Consider the following 21823-nt stretch of genomic DNA (forward strand, 5'->3'; position numbering starts at 1 on the left):
ACATAGCCTATCAGGTGAAAACCTATAGAAGGGAAATTTGTGACTCCTAGTTTATAGAATCAGAGAATGGCTAGGGTTGCAAGGGACCTTAAAGATCCTCCAGTTCCAACATCCACATCATCAGCAGGCACAGCTTCCACTAGATAAGGTTCAGAAAGTATTCATACAAATTGATATTGAGGTTTTCTTCACATTTATAGGGGCCAGAAGAACCACATTAAAAAAAACCCTAGTAATAAAAAAGCCTACCACTGAGTAACAGATAAACAGATATATTTGATTCAAATATAGTCAAATGATAAGAAAAGCAAATAGGGGTATCATAGAAAATTCAGCATAAAATTCCTCTAAACATTCTCTCACATGATTTTAAGAACCGGCTTATAATTTGATCTTTAGATAGCAGAGATCTTCCCATAATGCTGAATTCTTTGAATCTTTTGAAGTGGATGGGCTCTGAGGATACTCAATATTTTGCAGGACTGCTTGCTAATGAACAGAGGAGCCAAGCATCACTTTTGTGTCATCAAATGTGTTCTTCTGACCAAGCATCACATGATTTTGTACTCACAACACATGGGATAGGAGTAAATGCACAGGTTCTGATAAAGAAAATAAAATGGAAATAGAAAAACTGGCCTAATAATAAGATATATCTGTTTTCAGAACTTTATTTTTTTTTCAAAACTGAAGTTCTTTCACCCACAGAAATGCTAACAGGATTTTAAACAGTATCTTATGTTCCAGGTAAATGCCTATCTTGCACTTCTGAAGTCACGGATCAGTCAAGGATACCTAACACTGAAGATGATGAACAACAGAGATGAACCAGACACATTTATAGTTGTAAGGGGAAAAAAAAGAGATATAAATTTTACACTTTTTTTCTTTTTTTAGTGTTAATGTCACTTACAAATTTGTAACGAATAAATGCTATTCTGAGTATTTTACTTGATGACTCTACAGCATTTTCAGAAATAACTTCCTTAAGATAATACTTTTCTTTTTATATATATTTTTGGATAAATCTTGGAAGCCATATTGCCTAAAGTTCAAGCAAATTCAATTAAAATTACTTCAGATACAGTATACATCAAAAAAAGAGTATTTTATGGGACATTCAGTCAACATGCTGCTGTGTATTTGCTGAAATACATTTAATGACTACTTCTTATGTGTCTTATGGTGTGTAGCTTCCAGGACAATTACACTATTTGCCCAGTGCTGGAGTAAGTTTTTCCAAACTTTTCAAAGACAGCAATCGATGAAAACAGTGTTTCAAAGTCCTAAAGAAAAGAGAGACAAAAAAAAGTGGTTAGGCTTAAATGGGTTTGCCTTTTTTTTTAAAGTATATTAGACTTCTAAATATTGTCTTCTAGTTACATTTCATTATGTAAGATAGAATGCAAATTATGCAAAATAGTGAATAGTAAATATACTTTTTTATATTATATTAATGTTACCTTGAAGAGGAGTGAAAGAATGTGTTTAATTGAAAGAAAATATGTATTTCAAACTCTCAGAAATTATAAGAACTTCAAAAAAGTTCCTGTTCTAGAAAATACATTTTATAGTCCTTATTTATAGGCAAATCATGGTATACAGAAGTTTATTCTCCTCCCTGGCAACCAGGCAGATTAAAGACAGCACAACAGTCTCGCTACATTTAAACTTTTCTACCCTAGCTAACATTGAAATATAGGTATTAAAACAGCTCCATAAGAAACGATAATAAAATATTAATACATATTAAATAAGAACTACTGGCGACAAATTGGTTAGGAAAAGTAGAGTGATTCCTGAACATGTTTTTTTCCCCGGGTAACAAGCAGGTATCTTGCTTATTACATTCAATTTTTAAAATGCAGATGCTTAGAAATCTAAATTGAGTAAGGGAAACACAAGTGAAGCTGTGCCTAAAGAGTACAATGTCAATTCAGCCAACAAACAAGATAGCAAAACAAACTAAGTGTTCTAAACCACATTTTGATTTGTCAACTTACTAATAAATTCTCATGGTAAATGATTAGTGAGTCCATGGTATCTAAGATCAAAGTTTTAAATGCTTCTTAATAAAATTATTTTCTTTGAACCTGAAGTACTGAGGATAGTATAACAATGGAGAATACTTGGTTTTGATTAAAATTGTTTTTTTACTTTTAGACAGTAACCTGTCACAGATAAACTCTCAACTTTCTAGGATCTGATGATTCATTTTTAAGAAGCTGGTCTGAATACTTCGTACTGTTTTCTACTGCCAACAAGTAGCTCTGTGAAAGTGGATGAAATTGAAACATCTCCATGGAATGTCTGAGGCCATGAGTGAATGAAAGCAAGAAGTTTTATCTTTTCAACACATTTCCCAATTTGAAAGGTTTCATTTTCTTTTTAAAAGAGAATAAAAACTTTTTTTTTTTTTTTTTTTAATTATTACATGAAACAGAATCGTCATTCCCTGGACAATTTGGATTTAGCTGCTTCGCAGACCATAGGTCAGCCATATCTCTATCAGCAAAGCACCTCTGACTTCTAAGCTTCTTGCAAACACTGACTGGGCCCATCTGCATTTCATCTGCATTGCACGTTGCCAAATTGAGTCTATATAATTTCTTACGTCTCATACTTAAATTTGTTTACTGTGATTCCTCCAAAATTCTGGGGCATAAATCTTAAAATTACAAGGTAGACATATATTCAAAATTAAATAATCCATGTGTGGTGGGAAAGTGAGTACTATCCCCTTCCTAAATGATTCACAGGATTTACTTTTTAATGTTTCTCTATGCCTTGTACTGACCAATTTCTTATTCAACACAAACAGCCTATTTGCATATTTTCATATTAAACTTTTAGAATGGCACAATATTCTAATTTTCAGTGTCTGTTCAGCATCACAAGGACCTTCTTACCATAGGAAAAGTTGTCCATATAATTATTATAATAAATAATAAATTATAGTATCCAATATAGTAATAAATAAAAATTATAGTATCTCCAATACAACTGCAAATGGTTTTCTTCTAAAGTAAAGATAGTTATATTTAATTCAGTAAATTAACCAGACTAATTCTGTTCATGGGAATGGAAAAATCAACAAATCAGCTCTAGTTGCTGAGAAAGCAAGCAGATAATCCAGCAATAATTTAGGATTATGTAGTAATTCAGAGCAGAACATGGTATCCATTACTTTTAGACAGAAATTATCTTATTAATGAACATGCAGGACAGTTACACATAGCTTAACAATTCGTGAACAGTTTAACAAGTGGTGACCTTTGGGTGAGACAGGGAAACCAGTGAAACCTGTGCACCCTCCCGTATCAGGATGAAATCAGGAATGGGAAGGCTGAGCACTGCAGAGATCTTCATTTGCTGGAGCAGACGGCTTTTGCTATTAGGATTCCTGGCCAAACAAAAACAATTGGCTGCCAAAATTAGCTCCTTGGGACGATTTAGGAGCCTGTGAAGTGAACAGTGTTTTTGAGCTGGAACTAAGCCCAGGTCCAGCTTCAAACTCAAATCAAGATGACAAAGAGGAAATTTTTTGTGCCGCACGCCCCCTCAGTGTAAGATTACTTTGGTTTGGCAGCTGTACTGTTTATCTTGTTATTTAAAACTATTCCACTGGATACTCACAACTGAGCATTTAAACAACTGGCTCTGATTATGACGACAGCAGTTATGTTTGACCACATTTAGGAAACGTTGCAGGGTCTGATGGATAAATAAAAGCATGCTGGCTTTAGAGCTACATGACTTAAAGAAATTTAGAATGTATACTAGGTAAAAATTGCATAGCGTGCATATAAAATATAAATATCTTTTCTGGAAACAGGTCTTGTTTCTATTTTTTCTGTATTTGAAGATAAATATTTTAATCATATTTCAACAGAGAAATAAAGTAAGGCCTGAAAACACCACCTGGCCTTGCAAGATCCACTTCGCAACGTAAAGGGAAAGGACTTGGAAGCCAGGTTCTCACATCCATCTAATGTGATGGAGAAATGACCACTCAGACACACAGGGAAGCACAGTGATGCACTGCTCATGGATTCTGACAGGAATCATCTTGAATTTAAGCAGCTTGCTACATAGCATAGAAGTTATGAAGTTATGTAAATAATCCTTTTGAAGAACATAGGTTGTGAGTGGAGAAAAAAAGGCTTCTTCAAAATGATTTTCATCATCAGTTCCTCTCTGCTGGTAGCTAGAATGAATAGACTTACAAATATTAATTCACACACATTGGTGAGATTGACCCTATAGTTCTGCACTCTCAGGGCCACAGGAGAATGGAACTGAGCTTTATGGACTTTTTCCACAATACATTAAATCATGCCATATAATTCTCAGCATCAGAGACCTGTAATTCACAGCGCTGAGACGTACTTTGAAATTCCCAAACAAAGTTAATATAACGTTTCCTTTTCAAACTTGTCCAGCTTTGACTCCTTTCACTCTAGTAAATTCTAAGTGACTCAAGTTCAACTGACAAAACTTAAGAAGACCTACGGACCCTTCCAATATATTTGACTGCTTGAGCTTGTGAGCTTATCAGTTCAAAACAATGGAGTCAAAAAAGGTGGCATAAAGCCACCAAAGATTTGTCTCAATCAGCACTCTGATGTCATAGATTGGACTTGCCAAATGGTTACATAGTCTATATTTGGACTGCTATTAAAGCAAATTCCAAAGACATTTTTCATCTGACTATGCAGACTTACATAAATACAGATCACGTACAAATGCTGGCAAATGAACAAGACCTTGTAGACCTTCATATTGGTTTGAAGGCCTTTGAAAATGACTTCTGTGATATTCTAGAAACAAATTTGTACTAACAGTGTTTCTTTACAAGCAATTTTGAGAGGACTGTACAATATCCCGTAATACGAAAATGCAGTTTAAAATGCGATAGGAATTACAATTGAGTAAGAAGAAGAGGAAGTTTAATGAAGTAGAAAGTCAGCTGCCTCAGACCAAAGCAAGAACAGACAAACAGCAGTAGCATATCTACTCTCAGATTTTAAGGCCAAACAGCACTGTTATTACCTTTTATTTTCAGCTCCTGCATATACACTTCAGGGTAATTTCATGTATCAAATCTCTCAAGTCAATAATAATTATGAAACTGTTGAGCATGTGATTAACTTCAAACAATAAGCATACAATAAACTCACATTATCTGATTTACAGGATAGAATAGTCTTTCCTTTCTCTGCCATAACAAAACTTGAGTTTGCTGAAGAAGTAGAGATTTAGTTGCATGAACTGAGAATAAATTTTTGTCGGGTTGTACCAATATAAATTTCCTTCATAGGTTAGTAAAATCAACGTGCAGAAATTTCAAATATAAATAATATAATGGAAAGTATTCTCTGAAATGTAAGATTTCATCAACAGCAGATATTCAGAGTCAATAAAAAAATACTAAACATGGTGTATAAATGCATTGCATCAAATATGGCACCATGTGCTGTGTAAAAGGTAAACCAATCCATGAAAAGTTTGCATCTCAGAAAAACTCTTTTGTAGTGCTGCAATTGTATCTGTTGCTCCTATAGAAATATTAGGCGTCTTCTGTTCTTCTCTTTATAGAACACCTATTTTGAATGTAAATTCTGTCAGGAATTGATAGTAGAAGGAATAACTGAAAAATGAGCACAGCTGCTGGAATCATAATTCTATCTTCATGCTACTGAGAGAAAAACCAGGAAACAAATGCTTGAAACCAATATCCACAGGTTCACACCAAGACCTCAGAGGATGCAGTGGGAAATTCTGCACAAATGTCCTTGCAGCAGGTATGTTCTTAGTGTAAAGTAAGCCACTGAGCAATCTTGCTTTCCCACAAAGTCATGAGACATTCCATTTGCACAGCTCCTTTGAAAAACTGGCAGTACTGCCAAGTGTCACTGCACAGCTCTAGTGCACAACCCCACCTGTTTAACACTAAATGATCATATTTAAGTGTTTCCTATGATCCTAATGCTTGTAATAGTAAAATTAAAGTTTTAAATTGAGCTGTCATAGTAATCCTCCTGATCTATTAATAGCCACAGAGGTCCCTAACAAGGAAGCAAAACAGAAACAGCAAGCTGTTAGACAAGTAAAATGTTGATCCAGCTAACTTTTATACTCAGCAAATTTATCAATACTGGTTAACAATACTTCCAACTAGTACAGGGCCTTCTGACATGACAAAATGAGTGTAACAACCCATTCTGTCAATACAACACAAATGTCATTTCAAGTGCTCAAAACCCACTAAGCTACCCTAAAAAAGATTGATTTATCTGCTCCAGTGTTTCTTTGGGGCAAACTTTTCTCACAACTGAAACCAATTAGTGGGCCTGGCACTTGTAGTGCAAAATGTAGGTCAGCATCAAGTAATAAAAAAGTATTGACTTTTCTCTGTCTGTAAGCAGCATGAAAGGGGTGCCATGGCCTTGTCGTATATGAAAAGAGCTCCATTAATTTCACTTATTTCAACCAGGGCTGTCAAATACTAATGCTTCTATTGCACTTTTCGCACAAAGTACATTGACACCAATCCTGGCCCCAGTGTAACAAGTTTACAATATTTCAGTCAGTGAAAGGGGCACTATAATTTTTAATTCCCTGTTGTACATTTAGTCTCTTTAAGTAGCGCTGCTCATAAGACTTACTAAGAGATATGAGCTGGGACATTAATAACAGCTTCACACTCCTTCCCATGGGCAAGAGAAGCTATTTCTTGGGCACAGCTTCAACAGCTAATTAGCCATAAAGTTCAGGACACAGTTGTTTGGCATAATTCTGTTTTTGTGGCTGGTGGGCACAGACTGCCAATTTTACTTTCTGCCATGGAGAAAAAAACCAAAACCTAGGAAGAGGTCTTCCATGACTTAAGGCTATAAAATTGAAAAGCTAATGTGTTAACCAATTGGGTCAACCAGCCCCTTCAAATAAGAGATAATAACAAAAGCCTGGATCATGCCTTAGGGACTGATCTCATTGTATCAGCACAGAGGTATTGACTCCCAGGGAAAAGCATGCCAAATCAGAGTTCCCTGCCCCACAGCTGCTAAGTGACCGCTGCTGGGATGCACGGGGTAGAATTGCACTTTTCCCAGCTCAGCTTACCAACACGATGCAGAGGAGGAGAAGGAGGAACCAACATCTACCTCCTCCTTCCACTGTCTACTACTGCTACCAATTTGAAAACCTCTACATTTTGTTTTTTTCTGGTAGAAGGAATAAAGTTTCCATGGAACTCCATTTTATGAGTTTCTCCATATTGTGGAGACACAGTAGAGGTCAAACTGACTCAAAATGTTATGATCCTGTTTCCCTATATTCTCTGCAATTTGCCTTCTAAACAGACTTTTTTTCAAGTGAAGTTTACGGTTCTTGTTGACAGGCTTGAGGGCTCTGAGTGTGATGTCTAACTCATTCCCTAATTACCTCCTGCAAATGCAAACATCGCCACCAACAATAAAACTCTTTGATTTAAAAAGACTGGGTGACTATGGTAGAAGGCAATTTTCTACTTGCTTTAATGACTTTGGAAGTCTTACCCTTTGAATCAACTTGCTATTAGATCTTAAAATAAAATGATATTGTATAGCCATCATAAAAGGCAACTTTATAACCTTCTGTGTTACACTTATATCAGGCAAGTTTTTTTTTTCTAATTGTTAGTTTTAGTCTTTTATTGACATTATGATAATGTGTTGTAAAAAAGAACCAGGAAATTATGTTCACAGTAGGAAATTCAGCAACACCATTTTAATATCCTATCTTCCAAACAGAAAGAGAAAACATTAATTGCTACTTAATTTGTATAACAAATATTTCATTAATTTTACACTTAATTTCTCGTGGATATTTATAACTGTTACTGACTCTTACATGTTTTATCTTTTATGAATTAAAAACAAGGAAGCCAAACTCAAACAGTGCTTACTAGAAATTATGAAATATTTCTAATGATGGCTCATGAGTTTGAAAAACCACTGACTTGATAATCACATAGGTTTAGATACTTTCTGTGTGATGTGTCAAATATGAGCAGCACAGCCATGTGTGCTCCCCTGGGACAGCCTAACGTGGAAATTATAATTCCATTCCTCCCTTTCTAGAGTATTTGGAGAAGAAAGTGTTCTGCTACTCATCTGTGCTCACTGAAGTTTCCTTTCACAGCTCAGCAGCTAAATTGTGCTGATCTGTGCTTTGGAGATAGTTGGAGCAAACTGACAAAAATCAAGCTCTAAAACTTCTTGTCCTCATCTGTGTGAGATAGGAGAGGATGTGTTCTAGGCTTGAAAAGAGCCTATTCTAGCTCCTGCATGGTTAGAAGCAGTTTGGACAAAGGAACAAAAGTGTATCCCCTTTCATAACGGCACAAATTAAGCTATGACATGACAGAAAATAATGGTGTTATTCAGAATGCAATGGTTTGAGCCACTGTAAAGGAAAATGCAACTATTCTTGAACAGGTAAGATATTCTGGGATAGCCATGTTCATTAAGGATTACAAATATCTCAACCCTTACTGTCCTTTCTCACAGGCAAAGACAAATAATCTCTGGGCTTTGATGGAAGTTTTGTGCAAGGAGGGACAAAAGAAAAAAGTGGAAGGATTTGGTCCAGTAAATTACTTTTTCCTGTAAGTATTGCCTCTGCAAAATTAACCTGGGATCTGAAATTAGGCTGTCTTTTTTGTCGTGTGTAATATAACCAGCAATGAAGATTTGTGGTCCAAATTGGCATTTGTTACATTTACCTAGTACCCTACAGTCATTGTGGTTGCCCAAGTGCAAGGCAGGGTGGAATTCCCAGCTGTACCCTCTACATTAATTTACTCCATTTATTAACGGTCTGCAAGCCAAAGCACTGTCTGGTCCTTCCTCTCAAACATGGACTAGCTTTACAATGCTTTAGAAAGAAATACATTGTCCCTTATAAATAACTGTTCAATAAATTGATTTCTTCATGTGCATATATCTAATCTTTGTAAGAAGAAGTGATCTTGATGTAGACACTTTTCAGGTACTTTTAGACCTGTTCAGAGTCTGTATCAATATTACAAGTATAGTCTGCTGCACAAAGTTACAGTGCATGCTGTAACATACTTTAGGCACTGTTATGAAACAACATCACCCAAATTCCATTCTGAATGTCTGTATATGAACCAAAATTGCCAAAGATAATACTCTATTTTTTCAACTATGTAGTCTTTTTTTTAACAAGTAAATTAAATTAAGTAATCAATGTGAATTTCTCCGCAAGCTATTTCATACTTGGATACCCTTGAACTTTACTGAATCTGGACTAAAAAACAAATGTGCAGTTGAAATAGTTCAGTAAGTATTCAGAATCCCAAGAGGTGTTTATTTGCTATTGTCATGTAAATATCTACCTCTTACAGTGTATTTTAACAACATATTCTTGAAGAAGGGAGTACAAGTTCATCGTAATATAAGATGTATAAAAAACATTGTCAAGGATGAAACACTATAGTGAGAAATATATAACCCTTTAAATACATTATTAAATCTGAGGTGGAGCCTAATACTACATTCCTGTGTACAAAAAAACCCACAGACTTAAAAGCATATGATGAAAAAATTAAAGGACATATTTTTACGACAGTACTTGTATTTTTAAACCAGCTTCTTCTCCTGTCCTCACACACACTCTGCTAGCAATAGGACTTGCATGAGAAACTACTGCACTTAGGGATAAACATCTTGACTTAGGCCATTTGTAAGCTGCCCCCTTCATTGTCTAATCTGTTCAACTACCACATTCTCTTTCCAGCTGAAAATAAGCCAGCGCCAAGTGCTCACTGCCAAGACAAACTCAGAACCACTTTTAACCTGCTAAACTAAAGCCAGAAAATGTTAAACCTGCCAAGATCAAGTTGCAACTCCCTAATATGCCAAAATCATCCCACCAGGAGTTAAGGAGGAAATATTCTGAGCTGAAATCCGTAAGTGAAAATATTTTTTATCTTTTTTGGCTTCTGATATGCAGCAAAACCAGTACTCCAGTTAGATTTCATCTGGTTTCTGGATGACACTTTCTAACTTGATTGTTTGCTGTGATGAAATCACTAGATATGCAGATCAAAGGAGAACAGTGGATGATGCTGTCTGACTGAGCTTTAACAAGGCTTTCAGCACAATCTCCCAGAGAATCCTTTTAACCAAGCTGGTAAATTATAGTCTATATGTGCAGACTAATAGATGTAATAGCTGTCTGGAGTCTGAGGTTCAAAGGGTAGCAATGAATGGCTTCTCCTCAACTGGAACCTGGGCACCAATGTATTTCCTCAGGTGTTGTCTTGTGGCCTGTCTTAATATCTTCCTCAGTGACTTGGAGGTGGAGGTGGAATGCATTCTCCTCAGCTTCCTGGATTACACCCGAGTAATGTCACTCAGAGTGATGCAGACAGGCTGGAGGAATGGCCTGACAGAACTTACAAAACAAAGGATGGACAAATGCACCTGGCACAGACTCACCCGAGGGCAAAGCAGGCTGGAGGCTGACAGGCTGGGCAGCAGCTCTGCAGAGGAGGACCTAGTGATCCTTGTGGGCAACTGGCTAAACACGAGTCAGCAATGTGTCCTAGCACTGATGAAAGCTAAAGACAAAACCAGCTTTCTTCTTCCAGAAATACTAGCTACCTTCAGAAGAGACAGAAATGATCAAACAGGAATATTTTCTCATTTTGTAGGCAGCTTACTTTGCAGATTGGCTAACACTAGAGAAACTACTCAACTCCCATCCAGTGTTCACAAATGCTCTCATTGATCAATAAAATAGGAACAAAAGATTTTACACTAATACCTGTTGTTATTTTTTTCTGTCTGTCTACTCACATATGATAACACATCTTCTTTATTTGTCATGTTTTCAGTGGCACTTTTTCTTCTGTGTAAATTCACAAGTTCTTTAATACAGCTACAGTGATTACTCACTCAGGTGCCACAGATTTGTTTTGGTATTGGCACGAAGTTATTTCTGACAAACTTGCTGATTAGAAGCTTTGGGGAGAAGAACAGCTGATATTTATAGACAAACATTGTTACAAATTCAACACCGTTCAGGAGAATCATATGGATTACACTTATTAGAACAATTTTTTAAAAATAGATTGCTGAGCAATTCAAAAACTAAACCATGCTGCTTTGGTTCCGATATGAATATACATTATGTATATACTAAATGCAACAACTTGTGCAGTGATATTCTATGGTAGTGCATAAACAAAAGTTTATTTCATTTTTCAGCTGGATGACTTCTGAACTAAATTCAATACTCCACTGGCCGCATTGAGGAAAGAATTTAGCCTGAGACTTTTACATCTACACCTTTAATGTCAATACAGAATTTTCAATGTATAGCTGAGTATGATTATATCTTATAAATGAAGAGGAACTGGGAATTTTTACAATGTTTTATATGCTAATTTATTCATTGACAGTGTCGTAGCAATATAAATTATACTGTAAAGTTTCCTATACTTCTCTGAAGACTTCAGATTTCAACTAAAGCATGGAAATTTTTTAAATAGCAACACATTTTGGTCTTCCTTTTGCCAAAGGCTTGGGCACCTGCAAAAACTACAAATCATGCCAAACTCTTTGAGTGATATATGGAAGACCACAATCCACTACGAAATAAGCTAAGACGAAGTCATTCATTTCATTTAGGTCTTTCAGTGGGATTTGAACCATCCAGCCCACAAACCATGTCTCATGAGATTGCAATGTACATCCAGCCCACAGTAATAATGATTCATATACATATATGTGTATATGCTTTATTGCTACCTTTAGCTGGATTAAAAGCAATATATCAAATTTTATATTTCTGCTTCTTTTATTAGCTTTCTAGCATTTGATCAGCTGATAGAGGCAATAATGAAATGTTTTTTTATAAACTGGAGTTTTTAAGTCCTGTCCTGAGAATGTAATATTTCAAAAAATAGCCTAAGCTTTGGGGAAAAAACCAATTACAGAAACAGCATTAAAAATGCCAAGCACTGGGCAGAAGCAATTCTGGATCAGTTTAAAAAAGTGATTGATGAAACTCTAATCTGAGCTGAAGGAACAGTTTCACGACAAGCTGTGACCATTCCACACACTTCATTAGCTGCCATAATTAGCCTGGTGTTTCAATTTGTTAGAACTGGTGGGGACAATTTTACTCAGAATGCAAACATCAAAAAACAGGGTGCCTCAGACTTCAGAAGAGGCTGATGAGAAGCTTTTCTAGTCTCTGTTAACTAAAAGATTAATTACAGCTGATGGGAGGCTGTACTCTGATTGTCACTCTGTCTATGTGCATTACTTTTAGCATTAGAAGAAAGACATGGTTGACACTACACTGCTCAATCAAGCAGCTTTGCATTAGTGCACAAAGTCTGTTAATATGCAATGTTTTTATTGTTTCTCTGTTTCCTTTTTTTCCCTCCTAAGTTTGAGGCTCTCATACCTGACAAGTTACTCCTTAAAAGAGCAGGGTGTTTGGTTGGTAATGATAAGCACTTATCATATATGCTGCCATTCCTTCACACGACTACAGGTGAGAAATCCTGACATGTCTCAAAGCTACAAGCTGGGAATATTTTTAATTCCTATTATGGCAGTCAAAATGTAAATTTCTTCTCAAATAGTCTTATTATGAGAAAGAAAACCAATACAGTTGTGAAACTGGCACTGTGTGCTTCAGTCTTTGTACCCAGCTCCTCTACATCAGGTGTGGTAATGCCTGTTTGGTGAGTTAATGTAACTTACCAAAGCTTGTAAGGTTATTTATATGGAAGTGAAGTTTGAATTTGAAGTGCAAATGTTAGTCCTGAATATTTCCATAACTTTCATTGTAGAACATTGACACATGGCAAATCACCAACTCATAAAAGCACTCCTTTTGTGGATACGCCTTTCACTTTCCCAACAAGTATTATGCTGAGATCAACAAAAATGTTAAGAGAAGAAATAATATAGTTTATCATGGTGCAACATCCTTTTAACCTGAGTTTGTAAAGGGATGTTGAAACCAGCTCTTCATTGAGAATAAACACTAAAATGTATCCCAAAGTGGACATCATACTGTAATTTAAAATGGGGCAAATGAGTCCAGAATTGATTAAAATGTAAATTTTTGAAGAAATAAGCAGGAGAAACTTACATCAAACAATTAAGACAACAAGCAGTCTGTACTACTTTCTATGTCTCATTCACTCCAATGTAACTGCACAAAGCTTTTCCTGTGTTTTTTCCTATTCAAGGAATGTAGGTTACTCTAAAATCTATTTTTCTGCACTGAAGTCCTACTGCTCTGAGATTAAGGTTCTTTTGCTCGCTGGAGAGAGCATCAAAACAAACAAAAAACCCCTCAGACTCACAGCCTTTCTTTCAACTTGGGCTTATACCTGGCATAATATCTTAGAACACCTACAGATGTTATTAGCATTTAAATTATAAAACTGTACCATCATAATGAGTCAGTGTAGCAAAATCTCTAATTTAGACATCATTTCAAGATGCCTAAGTGAACCTGTTGCAAGAAAGTCATCAAAATATGTGTCTTAGACCTCAATTTTGCTAACTCACCGTCAGTGTACAGTTAAAGATGAGACTTAAAAAGTCTGTTTTTCTGAGAAAATGGGTAACACGATTTTTCCTAGAAAATTCTGTCTGAACAACATGTATTTACATATTGATTATATTCATTATGGGCCAGATCCTTACCTGATGCCAATTAGCCTGGCTCCATGCACACATCTCAGTTATGCTAGGGCTGAGGACCAGCTCTCAAACCTGCACTTTTCAACAGTTGTATGGCCCATTGAATTCTCAGACGATTGTGAAAAGCTTTCAGTTACTTTAATTTCAACTCTATTTAACAAGCACAAACAAGGTCTCGGTGAGTACTATCAAATAATAAGTAGCTTGTTTTTGCTGATAAGTTCCATAAAGAATTTTAAGTGACTTCAAAATATAACTTTTTTAATTCAATATTGCAGCAAATTGAATTGAGTTGAAATACATTATGTTTGACATACATATAAAAAAAATCTACTTAACTCCACGAGTACTGAACAGTCTATCCTAAACTGCTATGGAAAGGCAAGGCCATGGATTTCCCAGTATACTGTATGGATTTTGAATTCCAACAAACAAAATCATATCCAAATAGTCAACGCCTAAAAGATAAACAAATTAAGTGGAACCAGTATCTATCTATTATTTCTAAATTCACTGATTTTTTTTTTGCAATTTAAAGCTGTGCCACAAGTTACTGTAACGTACACTAAGCACGGGGCAAGATACTCTATTTCTAAAGTGTTTCTGATTATGTAGCAGGCTTTAAAAATTTTAAGCAATGTGTACAATGGGAATTATTTAAAAAGCTTAAGCATACATACATCTCACTCACAGAAATACTGGCTAAAGTTAACTCTTACTAAAAAAGTGAGGTTTTCTTTCATACCGTTAAGATGCAAGTTACATTATTAAATGAGGAATGTAGGCAAAGCAAGACATTTATCATCCAAGAGACAAATGACAGAGGATTGCTAGTTAGACAGTATAATAAGTGCTATCTAATTTTCTCTTTCGAATCAATTTATTCTTCAAAGCCTTGGATCATCATCAAGGGACTGCATTTTCCCGCTGAGAAATTACAGAACTGAAAATCAGGTTTTATAAAATATTCAACTAGTTGCTCACAAACCCTTACAAATAACCACTAGAATGGATTTGATTAGACTAGTGGTGACAGTATCTCTTCTTATGCAAATAATTGAATGGTTTGACTCATCTCAGATGCTACTTTGTGGCATTACTTCAAAATCAGACCCTGTGAGTCATCAGTAACCACTAGCAAGTTTTTTCAGCCTCCAGTTATCCACAGATTCTTTTCTGCACTTAGCTGAACATTAGTCAAGGGTACATTTTACATGTTTTAATTTTCTTCACAGTGTTTAACATCTTTTTATGACCAAGAAAATAATTTGAAAGCTCAATGATAGTTAATAATAATTAATAATTGTATTAATTTTCAAGCGTAACATTTTTCAAAAGCAACCCAATGGTGGTGACCTTAAGGATTTTCTCAAAGGAAACAATCTACAGCTCAAGAACCTTTCCAGTGGGAGCACTGGAAAGCAATCTTAATAACAAAATGTAATTCTGTAAATAAGACGCAGTCACAATGATCATTATGTAAATTGTCAGAAGTTTGAATTGTCATTTGTTTTCCTGGAAAACAAAATGGGTGCATCTTATAATAAGAGATATTTCACTCTACTGCTGTGAATGAGGGGTAATGTCTGGTGTTCCCATTTTTGGACATGGCACACTCCTGCTTTCCTTAATACCTTCCCTTCTGAACAGTACATGATGACATTTACCAAAAAAAAAAAAGAAAAAAAGAGAAAGAGATAGGAAGTTGAAGTTGCAAACGTGACTTAAGGTACCTTTTGTTACCTATCTTCAGAGACCACCTGCTTTATTAAGTTGTTCTGTGGTATTAAATTGGGCAACACTGTTCTTTTTCTGTACTATCTAATCAGGTAGCCAAACACCTGAGCTCCAAGGAGCTCACAGCTCTGAAGAGTAGTGCTGTTGAGGGAATCAACCTATCCGGAGGCAGGGAAAAACTCAGGTTGGTTTTCATGTGAAGATACAGCAGCATTCAGACTCCAAGTGGTTCTTCTGAGAGTAGAAAATATATGTTACAGTGCAGAACAGACAGACTTTTCATGAATAGTACAGCATGTATTGTTGTCAGACGAGATCCTAGGATTTTAATGATTTGGTTTGGTGCAGGACTCAGGATAACAAAAAACGTGAGAGAAAGGAGGGTTTTGTTGGAAGCAGATAGTTGATAACTCAAACTAACGATACACTCAGAGCATCTGAATAGATACATCAAGTCGTGCCAGCAGTAATAACCATACAGGAGCCATGTCATGTACCAGGGATCGCTGGAGTGCATCCCACTTTAGCAACAACCCTTATTATCTCTGACATGAGGGGTTCATGAGGAAACCAGGATTGGAACAAGCAAACTCTTACAGCCCATCTAATAATTCTCTTCTGGCTGCCACATTACATAAGATCTATATTGCCTAGGAGAACACACTGAGGTGGGATTGGGGAAGTAGGAATCTGATATTCCAAATATGTCCTAGCACTTCTCATGTACGTTAGTATTCTCTGTCGGAAAACACACTGGTAAATATGGCCTTTAAAGTTTTTAAAGGTAATAAAGCTGACAGTTCAGATGCACATTCATTAGCCAGTATCACACCATACTAGAAAATGTTCTCGGCTAATCTTTTTTCCTAATTAAAATGAAAACAAGCAAATTTCTTTGATAAAACTGAAGTCACAGCCTGAGCAAGAAAGAATTTACAACTTCACACAGGTCATACCTATGATCTCAAGTCAAATCACTAGAAGGTTAGAAAAATGGAGTTAAGGTGGATTTTAAGTAAATTTCAGTATAGTCAGGGATCGGAAAGCACAAAGAGTGTATCAAAAATTCTGCTTCATAATGACATCACCCACTAGACATGACTGGTTTATGTGTCGGCCCTATAAGAGATAAAACTAATTTTCAAACAGAAAAAAATCTCTTTCCCCCTCTACAAGTTTTTTCTGTTTTCTCTATTAACCCAGATTGAAAATCTGTCAGTTCTTGGACAAAGAACCAAATTTATGCCTAGTGAAAAGCAATGAAACTATACTTTTCATTATATTTATGTTGTAACACTCTTTATATAAATTCTGGCATGGAATATATACTCATACTTGTTTTTATCTGTTATATATGTCATGATTTAATTAAATACTTCTGCAGCTTTATGCAATCACAGTTGAAGGCAATCACTGTTCAACAAAATCGACTGAAGCTGGTGATTGTGCCTTTATCTACACTGGCTGAATCTGAGCCTGTAATTCTCTGCCTCTGGTGACAAAGATGGAAGTGATATAATTTATATATGGAACAACTATTGCCTGCTCTGACGGCTACACAGTACAGTGTGAAAATGACAGCAGTGTTGACCGAAGCCCTTCTTCCACTGCTCCACCAAAAGTAGAATTGTGTTGGTGGTGAATTACAAATGCTCTTTTTCCTAGCCCAGGCAAGGCCATCATGATCAGAATTATTTGAAGTTGATATTTGATTAATGCTGGCATTACTCTATAACTGATTTTCACTAGGCAACATCTAATTATCCAATTATTTCCATTATTATTGGAATGAAACAATTCAAAACAAACTGCTAGAATGACTGCTTTGCAGGAAGCTCATAAACATCAATTCATACATGTAGAAATCTTCCTAAAATTATATCAAGCTGGCCTGTTGAACTTGAAAGGCATGTTTTATGCCAATCAATGCATAAAACCAAAATTATCTATAACTAAGGCATGTTTCTCTGCTGTACAGTTCAGCTGTAATGATCCCCACACACTGCACTTGCACATCAATTATGATAATCATAATCACGGTCGTTAAGCTGAATGTTCATTATTATCAGGATGCTGGTGACAGCAGATTCAATCATCGGGTGCAATGGGCAGGCAGTCACAGTCCCACCCAAGTTTCTGCAGACAGCGTTGTGCCACATTAAATCTACGATGTGTTCCACATCCCACTCCATTCCAAAAGCTGTAGACGGTAAAGGTCAACTTTATGTTCTGTGCAATATGCTTAGGTTCTCTAAATTAATTCTTTGCAGTACTGGGTATTTTTATGCTTTGTAGATAATAAAATCCCGTTTAGGGCCAAAATGCCTGTGCAAATAATGAAACTGTGATTCAGTTGTACTGTAATTCACCTATAATAAGGCATCAGAGGGGAGAATCTATCAGAATGGAACATCTTAAACTATCACTTCCTGAATTTTACAAATAAGAAAACATTGCTGTCATTAAAGTCAGTTTTCTAAAATGCATAAGCAAACTAATTCCAATACCGATTAAAGACTGTAAGCTATCATTTCTGCCTCAGGAAATATGAACATATGTGAGTGTTTTGACAGCTGAAAGACTGTATTTTGTGTATTTGATCCCTTGACTGTCCATCTACATTGAAACCTATCATTGTAGATTAAATTACTAGTGACTAGTAAGTTTTTTATATTGGAAGTTCCAATGTATTTAGATAGATAATGTAAAACTTAAAATATGTAAGCATTATATGTTTTATGCTTATACACTGAGTAAACGAACTAGATTCAGTTTCACTAAAGGTATAGTATATCCATTCCTTGTTTATTTATAATGAAGAATTAGAACAGAATGCTTTTTCCCTTAACTCAAACTTCTTTGAAATGTAAATAGAGTGAGATAAAAATTTTCAGATTATAACTAGATGAAAAAAAGAACTAGTAACTTTTCCTCACATAGATATGGTAATTATTATGTTTAGAGGAAGTCTATGCTAATACCCTTTCATTTTCCAGAAGAAATGTAACAAGGTAATATTTTTCATTGTTGGTCATTTTACTTCAAAAATAATTATATAATATACATACTAATCTTTTTGTGACTTGAATTAAATTGCATAGTAATAAACATATGAAAACCTCAGGAAAATACAACTAGCACATACTCATGCACACACAAAGAAACTCTTTGTATTTAATATTTTAAAAAGCCAGCTAGTGTCAGCTGACATCAAATAATCCCTCAGCAGCTCGGACAGGTCACTGATCCACTGACTACTGACTTGACTCCTTGGAAGAACTTAACAGAGTCTTACCAGCAACAATACAAGAAACTCGTTTGGCATAAGACTGTCAGAAATGGAGTAGAGATCATGGCAGTGTTATCAGCTGTTCAGCTTGTAGTAAAGGTTGCATGCACAAAAATATAACCTTGTGGTAAACTCAAAGGAGGGTTGTGTTCAGCAGACATTAAGCAAAAGTATATTTTGTTTCTAGTATTTTATTACGTGGCCTTTAGTCTCATGATTCATTAGAACAGATAATTTTGTTCATAGCACTGATATATTCAAAGTTTTCATAGAGTTTAGAAATAAGAAAGTGACACCAAGTTCTATCAAATTTAATAGTCAGGAAAGTATGACCTCACACCTGCCTACAGGCCTTTTTCCATTAAATTGCCATGAGGAGCTTGAGGTTTTGTGGTTCTTTTTGGTTTTTTCCCTGATAATAATGACCCATTATAGCAGTAGGTATGTCATAAATAGCCCTTTTCTCCTCTTATCTCTCTGCTGGGGTAAGCGGCTCCTAATGGAAGCTTCATATTGATTTAGAATTGGGGTTGGAAGGCTCTGTGTCATGTTGGGTTAATGTGTACAGCTATTCACCTCCAGAGATTTAGATTGATATCTCTCCAAGACCCCAAGTAATGTGATGTTTTTGACTAAGCTCATACTTTATACATGTGTATAAATATCTTTATATTCTTGATATCATCATCTGAGCCTGAGCAAGAGCGGCTAAGAACTGGAAAACCAAGTCTTTAGAGGATGAGTCCCAGAAATAAGACATTTAGGTCCTTTTTATACATCACGCTAATGCTGTGGGATTTCAGCCAGTCATATCTTCCATTCCTTGCTTTTGAAAGACCAATTCAGATCTTTTTGTTTGATTGTTGATGTTTTATTTGCAAGGAGATATAATTAATGCACGTTGAAATACCAAAATTTTACTCTGAACTCATTTTTAAACCTTAAAGTTTTGAGGAAAAATATTTTTTAAATGTTCCTTCTCAAACTAAGATTCCTTGGAACTTGCTGTATATTTACAAAGGTTAAACCGCTTTCAAGGAAAAGATTTATCATATCTTACAAAATCCCAGAATTGTTTAGGTAGAAAGAGACCTCTTGAGATCATCCTCTATAGCCCCCCTACTCAGCTAGAGCAGGTTGCCTAGACCATGCATATATCCAAGCATAAAGATTCTATAACTTCTTTGGGCAACCTGTGCCAGTGCTCTGTCACCCTCACAGAAAAAGAAAAGTGTTTTCTTGTGTTCACATGGAGTTTCAGGCACCTCATTTGTGTTCATTGACTCTTCCTGTCACTGGACACTATGGAGGCTGAGAGAAGTTTGAGGTCCTGTTCTTCCTTATGCTCTTATCCGGTGCTTACGCACTTTAATAAGATCTTCCCTGCGCCTTCTCTTCTCCAGACTGAAGTGTTTCAGCTGTCTCAGCCTCTCCTCTTACAAAAGATGCTCCAGGCCCCTAACTACATTGGTAGAGTGCGCAGAACAGAGCCGAAGTCCATTATCCTTTTTGTACTCAGAAATTTTAAAGTGATTAAGATATCTAATACAAATAGGAGTAATGCAAACATTACACAAAGTCATGTTCAGAGAAAAATTACATCCTGCAGCACTACAAAACCAGACAGATATGAGATGCTCCTGACAAAGCAGGCAATTTAATGAGGTCTTCTTAAAATAAAATTTTAAAAAGCTACTCACTAGTTTTAAGATTTTTCCAAAGAATGTAAGAAGTAAAGTCTTGTTTTAATCAGATTTTGCTATAACTTCCCAAAGGTTTATCTTAATGTGTAAGAGTAAATATACAACTCCTTTTCAGTCAGAAAAGGCAATTCAAACAGAATGAAAATTCGCAAAATGCATAAAACTGAAGCTTTATTTAATCAGGATGTTAATCCTGATCTTGTAGGACCAACAGGTGTTGAATTTCCCCAAACTGAATTTACCAGAGAGTCAAGAAAATCTCATGTCTTATCACAGCTCTAACAACATAATTTTTAACATGCTAGAAAGAATCCCATTCGATGGCATGATCACTGGATCATACTGAAATTCACTTAGTTCTAATAAAATAGCAATCTAAAAAAGTAAATAAATCCTTGATTTTTGCAGTGACTTACTTTGTCTGCTATCCACTTCTTAGGATATACTTCTCTGAAATATTTAGTTCCATAAGCCTCTTGGCCATATTTGCCTGACTTCCAAAGCGATGGCTCATACTTCTCATAATTTTTATGATATGAAGAAAATGGCAGGAATCTGAAATTCAAAAATATTTTAAAATCAGTTATGCTCTTCTCTAGATGCCACAGGACTGATGTAAATCAACGCTGCAGGATATAACACGGACATATGTTCCTGATATTTTTCACCACCGACTTAATGTTCCCCCTCTGTATTGTGAGAGGATTACTGCAATTTCTCCTGCAGCTTCTTTCAGGTTATATTTGGAGCAAAGAGATATTGAGTTTCAACAGGATAAAATGAAGACTTTGTGCACAAGGATCTAGCTTGGTTCACTTGCATTAGTAGATTATTATTTTGTCTGTATCTGCAGTAACTGGTGGGGTGTGCTGGATGATCAGGGTTCCCTCTGCAGATACCTCAGGTCCTAGCTGGCAGTGCAGCCTGTGCCAGCTGCCAGTGGCAGGCACTCCCCATGCACGAGGACAGAGATCACTTCTGGAGACAGACATCCTTTGGTATGTCATAACCAAAGCTAAATAAACATCATTTTCATTTAACAGAACAGAAACTTGTGTGTATTGGTAAACCACAAAACAGAGACATTGTTTCTTCAGAATTTACAGACTGTGTACTTTACTCTTAAGTTACAATTATGTCCTAACTAGCAATCTTTTTGAGCCAGATTATTTCATTTTCAGTCATAATGGTGATGGTTTTGCTGCTTACATAGCGCCAGAAAGCAGTGAAGCTCCAGCTACCTGCTGGAAGGGGTTTTCAGATGGGTGTCCCTAACTGTCATGGACAACCACAGGTTTTTTGGGTATGTTCCACAGCAAACTATGATCATTAGGTTTTTTGGGTAGGTTCCA

The 21823-nt window shown here is 35.9% G+C and overlaps 1 protein-coding gene across 1 annotated transcript in view; it reads right to left on the reverse strand.

Annotated features, from left to right (window-relative positions):
• Positions 1-1139: 1139 nt before the first annotated feature.
• Positions 1140-21823, reverse strand: part of SPATA17 (spermatogenesis associated 17) — an 86050-nt gene continuing 65366 nt past the window's right edge. The window contains exons 9-10 of the mRNA XM_040059449.2: positions 20888-21026; positions 1140-1286 (exon numbers count right to left, since the gene is read on the reverse strand). Coding sequence (XP_039915383.1) covers positions 1206-1286; positions 20888-21026 — 220 coding nt within the window. The 3' untranslated portion in view covers positions 1140-1205. The remainder of the gene's footprint in view (positions 1287-20887; positions 21027-21823) is intronic.

The sequence above is a fragment of the Hirundo rustica genome, chromosome 3, assembly GCF_015227805.2.
Source record: "Hirundo rustica isolate bHirRus1 chromosome 3, bHirRus1.pri.v3, whole genome shotgun sequence".
NCBI classification, from domain to species: Eukaryota; Metazoa; Chordata; class Aves; order Passeriformes; family Hirundinidae; genus Hirundo; species Hirundo rustica.